The 17,558-nt window shown below is 34.6% G+C and overlaps 2 protein-coding genes across 9 annotated transcripts in view; one reads left to right on the top strand and one right to left on the bottom strand.

Moving 5' to 3' along the window:
* The window catches only part of LOC128020813 (kinesin-like protein KIF2A), a 28,397-nt gene extending 20,756 nt beyond the window's left edge, over positions 1-7,641 (top strand). The window contains exons 20-21 of the mRNA XM_052607552.1: positions 1,021-1,156; positions 4,054-7,641. Of these exons, the coding sequence (XP_052463512.1) occupies positions 1,021-1,156; positions 4,054-4,139 (222 nt within the window). The 3' untranslated portion in view covers positions 4,140-7,641. The remainder of the gene's footprint in view (positions 1-1,020; positions 1,157-4,053) is intronic.
* A 2,321-nt stretch (positions 7,642-9,962) lies between these two features.
* LOC128020810 (membrane-associated phosphatidylinositol transfer protein 2) overlaps positions 9,963-17,558 on the bottom strand; it is a 66,117-nt gene continuing 58,521 nt past the window's right edge. For all 8 annotated transcript variants that reach the window (XM_052607544.1, XM_052607548.1, XM_052607549.1 and 5 more), the window contains 5 exons: positions 15,853-16,001; positions 15,624-15,773; positions 14,741-14,924; positions 13,440-13,568; positions 9,963-13,358 (listed from right to left, as the gene is read on the bottom strand). In XM_052607544.1, coding sequence (XP_052463504.1) covers positions 13,017-13,358; positions 13,440-13,568; positions 14,741-14,924; positions 15,624-15,773; positions 15,853-16,001 — 954 coding nt within the window. In that variant the 3' untranslated portion in view covers positions 9,963-13,016. The remainder of the gene's footprint in view (positions 13,359-13,439; positions 13,569-14,740; positions 14,925-15,623; positions 15,774-15,852; positions 16,002-17,558) is intronic.

The following is a 17,558-nucleotide window of genomic DNA, read 5'->3' as shown; positions in this document are numbered from 1 at the left end:
AGTGATTTCTGAGAAACGCTGACCAAAACACATTTGTAGCCAATCATCAGTAAGGGGCGTGTCCAGTATTGATGGGGGAGGTGCCTGTGTTGAATAACATGTTTGTAAATCTGGGGGTGGAGCTATCAAGATAGGAGTGTGATTCTTTTGGGTAGAGGTTGGTTTGTTTTCAAAGATCAGGAATCACTTAATGCACCTTTAAACTCCCTTCAAATGTCTTTCAAATCGTTTTCAGAGAAAATACTTCTGAATATACAGTACTTAACTTTGTAAAATGTCTTAAGTGTCACATGATCCTTCAGAAATCATTCTGAAATGCTGATTTGTTGCTCTAGAAACATTTCTGATTATTATCAATGTTGAAAACAGTTGTGCTGCTTCATATTTTAGGATTTTTTGATGTACAGTATATAAAGTCCAAAAGAGCGGCATTTATTTGAAATGGAAATCTTTTGTAACATTAATGTCTTTACTGTCACTTTTGAACAATTTAATGTGTCCTTGCTGAAGAAAAATATTTTCTTAAAAAAACCTAACCCATCCTTTTCAAATGTAGTTTGTCTTAAATACTTGTTCACATCTGTCTTTACAAGTATATAGTGTTAGGAACATATTCATTAGCAGTGTAATGATATTCAAACCGATCCGAAAAATCACGATCGTGATATGTGTATCGTGGCACTCTTGATCTTTGTGAGTATCCTTATATTCATACATTTTTATTTAAATGCATTATATAAACCATATTAATTTGTTAATTTGTTATATGTACCCTTATGCATTTATATAGTCAAAAAAAATTTATAATATTGTTTCTATTTATAAGACATTTCTGTAATTGAATAAAAGCAGTTATCTTCTGTAACATAAACATGTTACTTTTAAAAGAACACACACACACACATTCTGAGGCCATACTTTTGAACTGTACTGTATATGTTGATTTTGTTTCTGCTTAAAGAGGTCTTTAATGTGTTGGTGATGGAGTACAGCGGTCATGCTGTGTGTTTGGTGTTGCAGGAGACCATACGCTGGCTGGAGGATGAGAAGGTTCTTCTGGAGATGACTGAGGAAGTGGATTATGATGTGGAATCATACGCCACTCAGCTTGAGCAAATCCTGGATCAGAAGATTGATGTGCTAATAGAGCTCAGAGGTCAGTGTGTTCACAGTCGTCCTCCGAGAACCCGAACAAAGCCCCGTTCACACCAAGAACATTAATTATAAAGATAACAACATTAGCGTCCACACCAGCGAACAATATCGTCTGTTTATTTTAAGAGCATGTGCGTCTGCCACTTTAAATTCTCAAGCTCATTATATCACGATGGATTCTGATTGGCTGTCAATATTTGTATCATTCATCAGCTGGAAAAACTTCTGAAAAGGATAACAATTCTCCTCGCCTTTATCATTACAGTTGTAGTGTAGACTCTGCTATTCTTTAATATTGAGGACGATTTTTAAAACTATATCTTTTATAGTCATCTTTTATAGTTGTCGTGCTTGGTGTGAACGGGCCTTTAGAATCAAATAATTGGAGTCTTTAATACGTCACAGATTTGAATATGATCCATATTAATTAGAGAAGACACAAGTTACACAAAAATAAATGAAATTTTTATTTTTAGAATTTGAGAAAACTAAAGAACTTTTTATTCCCAAAAATATTACTGTTATGTAAATAAATTTTCTAATTAATGAAATAATGTTTTTTATTTTAATACATGATTGAAAAATGACACTGACATGTAAAATGTTTTAATAAAAAATGTATGTAGTAATGTCATAATACAAAAGTTATTGTTAAAATAGCTTTGACAATATGTGTAGAATTTTTCACAGAATTGTAATGTTTATAAATTGTTTTACAAGCTACATTTGATGTATTTGTTTTATTCTAGAAATTATAGAATGTAAAAATGTATTACATAACATAGACATCTAAAATATTCATGAACTGTATACAGATTCCTTATTTGAATATTGATAAAATTCTAAATACATTTTTCACTTATTATAGTACATTATTTAAAAATTATGCTGATATTTAAAAGTTTATTTTGATTAAAAATATGGTTTTAAAAAAGACTTTATATAAATAGATTATTTAATTATGTATTGTTTTAAAAATTGTAATATGCTTCTAAAATAGAATATTTATATTCCAGAAATTACTACCGGTATTACATTTTTTTTAAACATTTAAATTAAATATTTAGTAAAATATTTAGTAATAATATAAATCTAATATATATATATAATTATTATTATAGCATTTTGACTGGTTATATACAATAATATATACAAACTGAAATGACAGTCATTCAAATTCCTCATCATAATTTGTTATGTCCTTAAATTATTTAGAATAAATTATCTATTTACATACAACTTATTGTTCATTTGAAAAAATATCAGTGGACTTAAAGAGCAGGTCATATTGTTTTTTTTCGAAAAAATAAAATAAAATATTTTTTGCAGTTTGTAACATGGGTATTCTTCCATGTAAACATTCTGCAAAGTTGTTAATCAAAACTGCACAATAAAGAAATATATACAGTACAGACCACAAGTTTGGAAACATTACTATTTTTAATGTTTTTGAAAGAAGTTTCTTCTGCTCATCTAGCCTGCATTTATTTGATCAAAAATACAGAACAAACGGTAATATTGTGAAATATTATTACAATTTAAAATAAGTTTTCTATTTGAATATACTTTAAAAAAAATAATTTATTCCTGTGATGCAAAGCTGAATTTTCAGCATCATTACTCCAGCCTTCAGTGTCACATGTAACATCAGCCGATCACATGATCATTTAGAAATCATTCTAATATTCTGATTTATTATGAATGTTGGAAACAGTTCTGCTGTCTAATATATTTGATCAATAAAAGGTTAAAAAGAACTGCATTTATTCAAAATAAAACAAAAATTCTAATAATATATTTTCTTTACTATCACTTTTTATCAATTTAACACATCCTTGCTGAATAAAAGTATTGAGTTTATAAAAAAAAAGAAAGAAAAAAAATTACTGACCAGTAGTGTATATTGTTATTACAAAATATTTATATTTTAAAAACATAGCTTTTTTTTTTTTTTTTACTTTTTAAAAAAAAGTATCCTAAAAAAGTATCACGTTCTGAAAAAATATTAAGCAGCAGAACTGTTTCCAACTTTGATAATGAATCATCATATTAGAATGATTTCTAAAGGATCATGTGATAATGATCCTAAAATTCAGCTTTGCATCACAGAAATAAATTATAATTTAAAGTATAATAAATTTAAAAACAATTATTTTAAATTGTAGTAATATATCACAATATTAAATTTTTCTGTATTTTTTATCAAATAAATGCAGGCTTGATGAGCAGAAGAAACTTCTTTCAAAAACATTAAAAATAGTAATGTTTCCAAACTTTTGGTCTGTACTGTATATATAAAAATGTTGAACATAAAAGAAGATATTTTGAAGAATCAAATAGTTCCCAATGACTTCCATAGTATTTTTTTCCTACTTTGAAAGTCAACGGGAACCACCAAATGTTCAAAGACCAGCAATCTTCAGAATATCTTCTTATGTTCAACATAAGAAAGCAAATCATACAGGTTTAGAACGACATGAGAGTGAGTAAATGACAGAATTTTAATTTTCGGGGGAACTATCCCTTTAAGCCCATAACTGCTTAGAACTAATCTTTTCGAAATCATTGAAAAATTATTCTAATATTAAATGTATAATCTGAGAAAATAAAAATGTTTTCTGTTATGGGGACTCCAACACAATATTAAATACCATATGACCTGCTCTTTAAAAAAAGACTTCAATTTCTTTAAACAAAAATGAACACTTTTGATTTTGGGCTGAAATATAAGCTGCACACTTCATGACCGTTTCACTTATTTTTACATCTTGTAAGCAATTGATTCTCTGGCTCCACAACAGTACGACGAGCCCATCATTCTTGAAGCTGTTTTCCTTCATGTCAAATCAAATGCTCTGTCAAGAGTGACACGGTAAATTGTGTTTGGTTTGCTCTCAGATAAAGTGAAGTCTTTCCGCTCGGCTCTTCAGGAAGAGGAACAGGCCAGTAAGCAGATCAACCCCAAACGCCCGCGAGCCCTGTAGCGCCACACAGCACCAGCAAACAATCCCATCAGCCCTCAGCTCATCAGTGTATCTACAGGTGTAACTTGTATGTGATGTGACGGTTTCTTTCATCTGACAAAAGCACATTTTAATTGTATAGATTTGAGTTCTTACTAAACTGAATGATGAGTTTAAGGCAATGAGAGGGTGTACGGTGAGCTAATGCATGACCAGACCAGCTCTGCATCATCATCATTATCATCATCATCTGACTGGACCGCGTGTGTGAAGCCTGTAACTGTCATTGACTCATGACATTTCATATACATATACCCGCTCATCTATAACAGTTTGCCAGGTAATGAAATGCCATTATTTCCATCCCAATGGAAAAGAGTGAATAATCTTAGAAATAGTTACAATTAGGGATGCACTGATATGGCCATTTTCGACCAGTTATTTTTAAAGCTACTAAATAAAGAGGTAATTGCAATTTTTTTATCTAAAAATCAGATTTTTTCAAGTAACACAACTCTTAAGGGCCGTTTCATAGTCAACGCATCTGTACTCATACGCGTCCCCGAGGCTACGTATCGTTATGCTTCGGCCGCCATTATGTGTCGGTGCGTAGCCAAATGTGTCGTCCTAGATTTTTATACGCGACCCGCCGATGCATGCAATACTATGCGTTGTCGGTGGGGGGCGACATTGCAAGTATTGTACATTTAATTCAAGTATATTTTGTTTACAGAAGAAGAAGGTTTGAATACAATGGCGAGCAAAGTAGAAAAATTATGCGAGTGAGTGTCCGGGAGAAAGCAGACGACTTGTGAAAGCAATTCATCCAATTTTGGCGCAACATCCTAAAATACTGGAAATGTCTCTCCTCGTCCAGGCTCCCCATCCTGATCTCTTTTTTTATTTAAAGGGCGAACATACCACCGTCTATCTCTGCGTTGCCTTTGTTGCCACCGATGTAAAATCAGCAACAGAATACACTCCTCTTCAGTTGCCATTGTGATCTGAATATCACACGACCCGACTCTACTAATATCACCCGACTCTACTACCCCCTGTTGCGTGAGCGGTGTATTGCATACACGCATCGCCCGTGACGCTTGCGTCCACTGTTTAGACTATGAAAGGGAGCGCATCGCTCGCGTTGCTTGCTCGCGTTGACTATGTAACGGCCCTAACACATGACTCAAAACAGGCTTAGTGCAGCCAAACACTACACACAACCCTGACTGAGATAACACACACTGTAATTCAGAACACACTGAGAGGAAAAACACTAGCATCAAACACCAATACAAAAAATACAAGCTTTTCATCTTTACAATTTGAACAATTTCAGTGACTTCATACAAAGTCATATTTTCTTCAAAGAAAAGAGTGACATTCTTTCACATGATTTATTTACATTTTTAGAACATAATTCTTTAAGGTACCGTATTTTTCGGACTATAAGTCACACCTGAGTATGAGTCGCATCAGTCCAAAAATACGTCACGATGAGGAAAAAAACACTGGACTATAAGTCGCATTTATTTAGAACCAAGAGAAAACATTACCATCTACAGCCACAAGAGGGCACTGTATGTCTTCAGTGTAGACTACAAGAGCACTAGGCAGCATAGAGCGCCCTCTGGCGGCTGGAGACGGTAATGTTTTCTCTTGGTTCATTTCTCTTGGTTCATGTCAAATTAATTTAGATAAATAAGTCGCACCTGACTATAAGTCGCAGGACCAGCCGAACTATGGAAAAAAGTGTGACTTATTTTCATTTACCGTATTTTCCGGACTATAAGCAGTTTGCTTCAATAGTCTGTAGTCATTTACGGAATTACAGTAATGAGAAAAAAAGATAGAAACTAAAGTACATACCTTAATCCGAACAAATAATTTTCGGGGCTAATCCTGAAATTGCAATCAGCAGTGTTTTAAATCTCTTCTGTTTTGAATGTGTGGTTCACAGTTTTGACAGCAGTGTTAGCATTTGAACAAAGTGCTGTAAATCCACAGTGTTGTAGTTAAAGTCATGGGTTAAGTGTGTAGAGTTTTGAAAACTGTTCAAGCAATGAAAAACGAACTAGAGTTTGGTCGACATGAACTGCTTCCTTGCAGACTGTAGTTTGAGTTTTGCGCATGTGACTCCAGTTGTGCTCACTGTCGTTTAGCAATTGAAAAAAAATGTAATTATTTTCTCTTCAGAATTGTGGGAAACTGAATTGCAAAATAAAAACATACAATTCTTAGGGTAAAAAAAGCCAGTAATGCAAAATATAAATATAAAATTTGAGTTAATCTCAAATAAAGAAATCTTGTATAAAAAAAATAATTAAAAAAATAAAAAAAGGTAACTGCAACTTTTTTTTTCTGAGAATCACGAGTTGATAGCTCACAATTCAGATGTCTCAGAATTGCCCCAAAAAAAGTCTACTATTTTAAAAAGTCACAATAACCTTTTTTTAATTCTCTGTAACATTTTTTTAACCCTCTGGTGCTCTTCAGCCATCAAAATGTTTTTGGTTTTTACTTCAGTAAAAATAAAGTTTTTACTTCATCTGGATGTTTCCAAACAAAATCTTTTTTTTAGTTTTTTTTTTTAGTGCTCCCATCCAAATTAATAAGATTTTTGACAGTTTACGTTGGAAATTTAGGTTGATGCTTTTATAAGTGGTTAATAGGTAATAAATGGATCATAAATGTTCCATGAACCTAATTTAATACCATAAAATACCTTTAAAATATAAGATTAAATAAAAAACATTATAGACCATATAGTACATTAATTTAATTTTTTTTTAAAAAAAGGTAATTTATTTTTTTCAACGAAAACTAGCTGACAAATTTTTGAAGCCCAAACATGACAATAAAATTTGAATAAATTGTTCACACATTACTTTGTGTGAAATAATGTGTAAAAATACGCAAGTTGGAAATATTGTATAGTAAAATTGGCCTATGGTCAACAATATATAGTGCATCCCTAGTTACAGTAGAAGTTGCATGACTGCAAATACAGATGATCTCTATTGAGACCAGCAGGAACTGATTAATTTAATAACGTGTAGCAGTGATGAAACAGGATTTTTTTTATATATATATTTGATTGCCAGTAAGAGCCTTTAATGTAACAAAATACATATATATAGGCCTTATTGAAACAACTTCACAATAAACTAATAGATTTCAGTGAGAGAAACGTGTCAGTGAACAAACTACTCATGCTAATTCAGCTCAGATCACCAGGCCAGAGAAGGTCAGATATATTAAGAAGGACAAGTTTGTTACCATATAGTGTTTTGTTTACATTTTGAAGAATATGTGAAGTGGTCATTATAACATTCAGGCCACTGTCTCATTTTTAAAAATACTATTAAAGCATCAGTGTTTTTTTTATGTTCCCCGTCAATGCTTTGAATGATTTTGTTCCCGTCTCATATTGGAAGTTTGTGTGACGAGGGGAATCTGGATCTGTACGGGACTCAATGTGTTTCAATGTATTGCGTTGCTAAAATAAAGAGCCATCCGACGATGTCATTCTTCTGGTGTTATTATTCATAAAATGTTAAAATGACGCTAGCTTTTCCTGACACTAATGCTCTGATAATAATAGACTATACGTTATTTTGATATTTAGTAAAAAAAAGAAAAAGGTTCTGGTTTTGTTGGAGAGAACTGAAGTGTGGTTATTTTATTGGCTTTTGTTTTTTAAATTCGGTATAATTCAAATTGAGTTACTTTTACAAAATTTACCTCATATTATTTAATAAAATTATTATTACAAAGCATTTTAGTTTTTCGGCCAAGTGCATTCAGAATTTTCAGTTTTGGTGCATCCCTATAATGATTTGTTCACGTTTCATTAAAAACATTAATTCAATGAATGAAGCATCACTAATTATAATTTTATAATAGTGCCATTCATTTTTTGTCAATTTCTTTTTCTTTTATTTTTTAAGAAATAAAGATAACCATATATAGTGATGAAAGCCAAAATATTAAATGTCATAGATGTATATTTAGTGTGGGGCAGAATTAAAATTTTGAGCCAAATTATGGGGTGTAAAATGATTTCAGAAAGCTGGCAGGCTCATGATGTTATTTTTAGGTCTATTAGTAAAATCATTTGACTTTAGTTATCTTTGTTTCATTATATGACAGTTCAAAAATGAATGGAGAAGCACTTTTATATTTTTTTTCTCAAAAGTTTGCATGCCTGTAACTAATAAGGATTAATGATACCTTAATGCCCTTTTAGATATTGGGTCTTAAACCTTCATTTTTGTTATTTTAATTTTTAAGGCCTGTTGTGGCAATTTTCTATTTCAATAAAGGTATGAAACAAAAGCCTTTTTAATATTTATACTCTTGCAAGAAAAGTTCATACAGTCATCCAAGTTGACTGCAGAATGCGACCAAGAGGAAACACCCAAACTTAACATTTATACCTTCATCAATCCGGATGCTTTGTTCTCATCCAATCATAATGCATATTCAGCATATATGTCCATTTAAGGTGTCCAACTATGTCCTCTAGAAGTCTAGATGCATTTCTAAAAATCCAGGATGTCCAAGGAGCTAAAAAAAAAAAAAAAAACATTTCTTGTCTCACACTTGTCTTGCACTTAAATTTCCTGTGATCTCTTATCTCATGAAAAACTTAAGCATCTTAAAGGGTTAGTTCACCCAAAAATGAAAATTAGTCCATGAATTACTCACCCTTAAGGCATCCTAGGTGTATATGACTTTCTTCTTTTAGACGAATCCAGTTGGAGTTAAATAAAAATAATAATTTGATCTTCCAAGCTGTTTCATGGCACTCAGTGGGTGATGCAATGCATCAGTCCAAAAGAAGTGAAATAAGGCACATCAATTAATAATAAAAAGTGCCTCACACGGCTCCTGGGGGGTGAACAAACACCTAGCGAAACAATGCATTTTTGTAAGAAAAATATATATGTTAAAAACATAATAATGACTTTAAACTATCTTGCACCAACAGCTGCACATGGAAGCAGTTCCAGGGGGATGACCTATGGAGGTCAGCTTTGCACAATCGTCACTCAGAAGTGACAGGAAGCACAGGGGAGAAATCAAAACAAAACAACGGTCACTAATTAGAAGTATATACAAAACGAGGATTTGTATGAAAGCATGTCAGAGGATTTTGATATAAGCCATGAGGAGACTGGTTTTCATTGCTTCCTTTGCTCCTGTTACAAGCGTTGGTTTTCATGAGACTCACTGGCGCATGCACAATGCCGACATTATATGTCATGCTCCCGGAACTGCTTCTGTGTACAAGATGCAAGATTAAAGTGATTATTACGTTTTGAATATGGATGTTTTTCTTAAAAAAAAAAAAAATGCATCAAATTGCCACAGGAGGCCTTTGTTTACCCCCCAGAGCTGTGTGAGAGACTTTTTATTTTATGGATGACCGCTTTTTATTCCACTTCTTTTTTCATGCAACACCCGCTGAGTGCCATGAAACATCTTGAAAGATCAAAGACAATTTTTTATATAACTCTTATTGCGGGCTGATTTTTATTTTTGGGTTAATTAGGCACTGGGATTAAATATAATCGTTTTAATGGGCTTCAGTGGGGACATTTTTATTTATATATATATATATATTTTTTTTTACGTAGTGTAAATTAGATTTATGAAAGGAAACGAGTCAAATATTAAAATACAAATTTTGGGCAAAAATATTTCTGTTTGCATTAACAGCCAAAAAAAGAACATAAATTGACAATACATTTTCAAAAGATGGAAAAAAAGTATATTAAAAAAATGATAATCCTTCTGAGCTTTTACACATTGATAAAGCATGATAAATCACAGAAGATGTGAACAGTTGGCAAACTGAATTTAATCCACAGTACATACAGTTATACATATGAGAGCACTGAACCACCGACCTGGTAAGAAAACGGTTAAGGAGTGAGTTAGTCCAGGTCTGCATTTCCAAAAGCATTGTAAGCCTAAATTGATCATAGAACCATTGTCAGCAAGATGATCGACGTAGGTTTTCAATGCTCTTGGGAGCATTGTACAGGAGGGTAATATGAACCTGCCGTACGTCCTCATTCAACATCGAAAATTTGCTGGGAAAGGGATTCATTTGAAATTATTTGCACAGCAAGTTTTGGCAACAAACAAGATGGGCATAAAACATGATAGTTTCGAGATGTTTCACCATATTTATTCAACCCAATGAGCTTTTGTTGTGGAACACCTACACAGCTTTTCATGTCAAAAATACTTTAGATGATAACATTTGACCAGTATTTATGTGCATTCAATGGCTTTTTAAAATTCAAATACTCGGATGTCAGTTCAAATAAAAAATAAATGGATTTGGGATAAACGCTAAGATCATTTAAACATTTGGTAACAATTGATATGATGATCTATATAGACAACAGCATATTCGTAATCACTATAAACTGGAGGTTGGTAGTGTGGCCCATTATTGAAGAGTACAGGAAAGTGTACGAAAGCTCTTCTGTGGCATGCAAAGTACAAAAGTGGCTATAATCTGGTTTATCTGAGGATATAATAATACTCGTACACCGGCCCACAAGCGAGGCCGCGGATGTTTAAACGGATATTTGCCGTGTAAAAACTGTGGCACGAATGTCAATCACAATTTTGTATGATTCCCTGCGATGCATTTACAATTTGGAAATAAAACTAAGGGGAGCGCATCAACTTGTCCAACATTGGTGGAAAGTAGCTTGAAAACAGGTCAGTTCAGATGCCAAGAGTGTATGTGGAATAACGCAACGGAAATTAGCGATTTCCAGATTGAGAATTTGTTCAGTGGTTAACATTCAAATTATAAACCAAGATAATCTAGATATCAGTGGTACAAGTTCATAAACCTTTCAACATATTCAACTGAGAACCCTGATGTCTAGTACCAAACAAGCACCAATTTAAATTCAGTTGTTTGGAGCAAATTTATCACAGGACCATATTCACGATTCCGATTCACATTACGTGGAAATTTGAATGCGATAAACCAGTTTCCAGAGTATGAGGTCTCCAGAAGGCCTGCAGAATAAGCGTTTTTGTACATGTGTAGGTGTGTGTGCTCCTTGCCTTTTTTGTTTGCTGAAGTGATTGTCCGTGCGGTGGCGGTGGTGGCGTCGTCTAGAGTTTTGCTACAGAAACACTGTCAACGATTATGCACAAGGAGACACATCATTGGTCCGTTAAAAGAAGCATTTCAGAACTGTCGGACAAAAGAATAAAGCAACACATGGAAACCTGAAATATCCATCATCTTATGGAGCTACAGAAATAAATAAATTCTGACCGTAACATACCCTATTTAGTGAAATTTACATAAATACAGTATCTACACTGTTTGAAGTTCCATTCTGACCATCCACTCCTGACGAAGGCCGCGTTCAAAGCCTCCTGGTTCGTTTCGAAGAACAAGTCCGCACATGCAGCATGGCTATTCCAGTGTGTTCATGATACAGAAACAAACCGCGCACGGTTTCACAACTCTGTCATGCTGTCCAATCTAAAATCGCAAAAATTAAAAGCACAATTTCTATATACCTAAATCACTTACATATGAACATATGAACAATATCATAGATAACTGAACTTGAAAGGACTGAAGTTGACCTAAAATTATGTAAAATCTTAAAAACATTATACATGTGCCATCGAAACGCTTGGGGAACATTGCTACAATGCACTGGAAACGTCAGACGTGTTCGGGTTCCTACGATCTGCCTGGATTTGGCACATTCCTTGCATTTCTTTTCGCTGTTTCCTATATATAATCGTGCATATGTGCACAAAATACCCTGCCATAAATAATAAGGGTCATGTACTACATGTGAACATTATGTAGCGACATGAGATGGTAACAAGGACCTCCACTGTTCCTCTAGTGCAAAAAAACAATGAGGTTATGCAGTTGCAGAACTACAGCTTTCGTAATGAATCGTTATGCCCGTCGGCGGGATCAAACGAGTACGTAACCCGGGAAATGAATGCAATGGATTTTGAGAGAAAATGACTGAGTGATATCTCTGAAAAATTGTCCATTGTCGTCATGCAAATACTGTACAGCGAGCTGCACGGTGAAAAAAAACTCTCTCCACGTCGACAGCAACAGCGGAAAAGTTTTACTTCAGCAGATGTGGCGTGTGCTTACGATCGTGTTTGATGGCTCAGAATTGAACAAAACAGCAAGAAAGAAAGAAACGTGACCCAGCAGCCCATGTCGAGGTGGAGTCCCGGAGGTATTGCAAGCAGATGGCCTTGTAAAGGGATAGCTGTTGCTTTGAGATTTCGTTCATGCTCTGAATAAGACGTTAAGGCCTCTGATGACCTGCAGACGGAGTTTGGTGCGACGCGATTCGATCCTTATTGCCAAATGCTGCTGGGATTCGACTCGGAGAGGCTGCCGGGATGGGCCGGCCCAACAGAAACCAATGAGAAGAGGGATGTGAAATGGCATCTGGGTCTTATCAGCTCCTCGAGTTCATGGCTGCCCTGAGCAGGTAAGAGGAGGCACGTATTTACATGTGTGGGAATCTCTGCGGACACTGGAAGGGCAATTATAGGAAAAGTGGGAAAAGTCCATACCCACCCAACGATCCGTTTTTCAGTCCCAACAGTACATTCAATCAAGTCAGAGGAGAGGGCCACGACCCAGAGCCATGCTTAAGGCGCTAGATTTCTGGAAAATATTTGGCTGCCGGACTAAATAAACTGAAACATGAACGAAAACAATTCCCATGCAACAATAGTTATCCCATGAAGTTTGCTCACAGAGTCTGTTGTAATACTGTGAGATTTCGTTGTGTATGATTCTGCAGCCCCATGTTCCTCCAGAACAAAGTGTCTCCAGAATTTGGACCAGGTGGGTGGAGCCTATTTTGGGCTCAGGGCTCCGCCCTCTAGTTTGCTGGTTCGGCCCCAGCAGCCGGCAGCGATGCTCATGCTCCTCTGGGCACGATCCGCCCGGTCACGGTCACATTCCGATTGGCTCTGCGCACGTTCAGCTCGTGATATATGCACGGGCGGTGTTGAGGACGTAGGTTGCGAGGAAATGGTGCGCAACAGGTGATTGCGCTTCCGCAGGAAATCACCACTGCCTCCAAGCCCGAAACTGCCTTTCCGCAGAACCATGCGAGTGCTGCCGGTCTTAGCGGGTCTCGATCTCTGATTGTACTCCAGCTGGGACAGGTGAGACGCGTAGCCGTCAGCAATGAACTGTTGAGAGAAAGAGAGCGACAGCTCCATGAAAATGCATCAAAACTTAAGGTTTAGATGAAAAACCATGCATAAGGATACCTGACACTGGTGTTGCATCTTCTTCGTTGGTCTCCCTACGATGTAGATCTGTGATGGCAGCAGACCCAGTGACGTGTACACAGAGATGTCCTTAGTGGAGCCATAAGCAGCGCAGATCTTCATTTGTGCCTACAAAAAAAGAGCAAGATGATTTTTAAACTTTTCAATTAGACATCTAACTTAAATATAAGCCAAGAATGACATTATACATCTAATATCTGTCTAAACAGCCTCCTTGTTGTGTTATGTTCTAAACATCTTGTTTTGATCACTGGCTGCATACCAGTTAGCATACTATCTGTATGGGCAATACAGCCAAAAATAATAAATCACAATATTTCTTTCTATATCATTTGTTATTTATAGAAATATTTATTGCAGACCATTAATAAGGAAGGAAATGCACTTCACACTGCCCAATGAAAACACCATAAAGTAACATTTTTCCCAAATTGGGTGTTTTCCATGTTTATTTTTTCATGATTTAAATACAATTTTATTATCACAAATGTTGTCTAATTACCTGAATTTATAAAAAAATTTAATCAATCTTTTAAAATGTAATCAAGTACAAATATAACAATTAATTTACAACACTGCATTTTTATATTTTGCTAAATAAGGTGCAGTACAACAGAACTTGTATACTGTATAAATTACAAATTATCCTGGATGCATGATATTTCTTAAAATAATAATAATAATAATAATAATAGTATTTCAATGTGATGTTTTAAGAAACTGTATTATTAATAATTCATAATATTTATATTTTTGTATTATTATTATTTGTATTTTGTTAAGGAAGATCATACAACCAAGATAATTTTTCATCAATGTACACAGTATAAAATTATTTTGAGAAGTTAAGCATTTTACTATACAAAAGTAATGTATTACTATAATAATTTCAAGTTAAACCAAACATTTATTTTGGTTGATTGTTATAAAGAATTTTAAGTTCCAGTGCGAATATGATATGATGATAGTTTTCATCAAATCGAATTGTGAAATGCTGGTGAAACGACTCTGAGACCCTGAAAACACCACGAGCGTCATGCATGCTTTCATTTGTGGAGTAGATCAAATTGGAATTTTTATTCACACATACTTTTTATCGACAAACACCTCAAAATGTTATCAATATCATGGAATTAAGTGGTTTTCATATATATATATATATATATATATATATATATAATATCTCTATTGATTTAGGTTTAATGAATTGTAAATAACAGTTCTGTATCACCCACATCCCCTTGCGCTACAGAAAAGGTGGCGTCTGTATATATTCTCACCTCTGTGATGAGACACTTGAGGAAGTTGGCTTTGTGTCGGAGTGGGTCGTGTACGAGCCCATCACAGAAGGACACGATCCCATGAGGAAAGTTGTGCTGTGAAAGCCAGGCCACCACACGCTGCTTCTGCATGTCTGGACGTCCCGTCACGTACACTATCAGGTAACCCAGATCCTGCCAGTGCCTGAAACAGGACCAACCAACGTAAAAACAGCTAATTTAATTTAATTTAATTTAATTTAATTTCATTTAATTTCATTTAATTTAATTTCATTTCATTTCATGTCATTTCATTGTAAATTAAAATATTACCAAACAGTAAATTTACTATGATAAAGATAATTTTATAATAGTCTTCTAAACATATTTAATTAAATAAAGATGTATAAATACAAATAACAATAGATTAAAATAATAAACACAAAGTATTTAAAAATATATATTTAAAAAGCCAGAAGGAAAAAAAAAACATTGGAAATTATACCATATGTGCTCAATTTCAGAAAAAGGAACGGCTTTTCTAAGATTATTGCCCTTATTTTATAATATTACAATTTTACCAAAACGGTAACATTTAATAAAACAAAGATAACAAGTTAAGAATAGCCTTTTAAATTTAAGTAAATAACTAAAAAATAAGTGTGGATTCTGAAATATTACTAACAATATAGAAGTTCTTCTTATGATTTCACAGCAAAGAGCCACGTGAGCCACCACCAGATGCTTTAAGATTCATACTAAAATGTCTTTTACTTGCTAAAAAGGTCTAAACTATCAATCAGACGACAGAAAGCATGTACAGATTGTGTACAACAGTTTCAATTATGTTGATCATTTAGAGAAATGTCTATCTCAGTACAGTAGAGCTTCATAGAGTCCTCACCTGACCACATCGACCGCTCCTGCTCGCACTTTAGGGTCGCTGCCCATGATGGACACGCTGGCAGCAAAAGAGCCGTCGATGCTGAACACCACAAACTCTGTGCCACGCGGCAGCACCGTCAGGTAACTGTCAGCAGACGTGTGGTCGCCCCTTTGGACACAGAAACCGCTGTTAAACTGATGAAAATACAAGCTTTTATGTGCAGCACAAACGTGGACTGGAGGCGTACCTGACCACCATTTTGACGGGATACACGCCGATGCTCAGCCGCTTGCTCTCGGGAATGGTGTATGAAACCCGGCCGCTGCTATTGGTCAGTTCTGTGCTGAAATACACCCACTCACCGGACGGAGGCTGGGTCATGATGTGGATGTCCACCTAGAGAACGGCACAGAAATGAGATGAAGTGAATTAGAAAATATGCCAATAAAAAATAATCCTAAATGGCAAAAAGAAGAATGTGAGAGAAGTTAAGCAGGTCTTACTCATTTTCACTGGGATCTAGACAAAATGAAGTGTGTATGGTAGGGATGCACCGATATTTATCGGCCGATTTTCCCTCAATTTACAACCATTGGCATATCGGCTATATAATGAAAAAGGCTGATATAACAAACCGATGGTTTATGAATTAACTGCGTGAAAGCACTGAGCTGTATAATGTCTGCTGCATAATCCTAGCACTGCTGTCTGCACTAATCAGATAACATGAGATCGGACACTATTCCTGACTAAATAACTTTCTTAGTGTAGCGGACCTCATCTGAACGAAGACCAAACTTTTCTGATGTTTTATTAAGTTTATTGTATCTTTTTTCACTCCAAAAAAAATCACCACAAGAGCTAAACAAAACAGAGCACGAGAAGTGCACATTAAACTCTATTTATCATTATCATATACTCATTATCATCAACATACCGTGAATTACACTTATTACAACTACCGTATTTTCCTGACTATAAGTCACACTTTTTTTCATAGTTTGGCTGGTCCTGTGACTTATAGTCAGGTGCGACTTATTTATCAAAATTAATTTGACATGAGCCAAGAGAAATGAACCGCCCTCTCGCGGCTGTAGACGGTAATGTTTTCTCCTGGTTCTTGGTTGTAAATAAATGCGACTTTTAGTCCAGTGTGACTTCTATATGTTTTTTTCCCTTGTCATGACGTATTTTTGGACTGATGCGACTTATACTTAGGTACGACTTATAGTCCGAAAAATACGGTAACATTATACAAATATATGCAGATCTCATGCCTTTTCGGAGGGTGCTAACAAACTTTTTATCTGAAGAGCTGTGTGCTTTCATTACGCATATAGCTCCATAGACTAGAAAAATAAGAGTCAAAATAAGAGTCCCGCCTAAGTTAAAGAGATCTCATACATATGTGTCACCCTGGAGCACAAAAGCAGTCTTAAGTTGGTGTGGTATATTTTTAGCAATAGCCAAAAAAAAACATTGAATGGTCAAAATTATAGATTTTTCTTACATGCCACAAATCACTAGTATATTGAATAAAGATCATGTTCCATGAAGATATTTAGTAAATTTCCTACCGTAAATATATCAAAACAGTTTTTTTGATTAGTAATATGCATTGCTAAGAACTTCATTTGGAAAAATTTTAATGCGATTTTCTCAGTATTTAGATTTTTTTTGCACCCTCAGATTCCAGGTTTTATAATAGTTGTATCTCAGCTAAATATTTTCCGATCCTAACAAACTGTACTTCAATGGAAAGCTTTTTTATTCAGCTTTCAGGTGATGTAATCTAAATTTGGAAAAATGTACATTTAAGACTGATTTTGTGGTCCAGGGTCACATTTAAACTTACAAAAAATATTAAATTAGAAGATTATTCATAAAGTCTGTTAGAATAAAGAAGGATTACTCTACCTGAAAACTGTTAAACCTACCTAAAAATCACTGGTT

This window comes from Carassius gibelio, chromosome A10 (assembly GCF_023724105.1).
Source record: "Carassius gibelio isolate Cgi1373 ecotype wild population from Czech Republic chromosome A10, carGib1.2-hapl.c, whole genome shotgun sequence".
Taxonomy (NCBI): Eukaryota; Metazoa; Chordata; class Actinopteri; order Cypriniformes; family Cyprinidae; genus Carassius; species Carassius gibelio.
The sequence above is the reverse complement of the archived record's forward strand: the minus strand, read 5'-3'. Positions and strand labels throughout refer to the sequence as shown.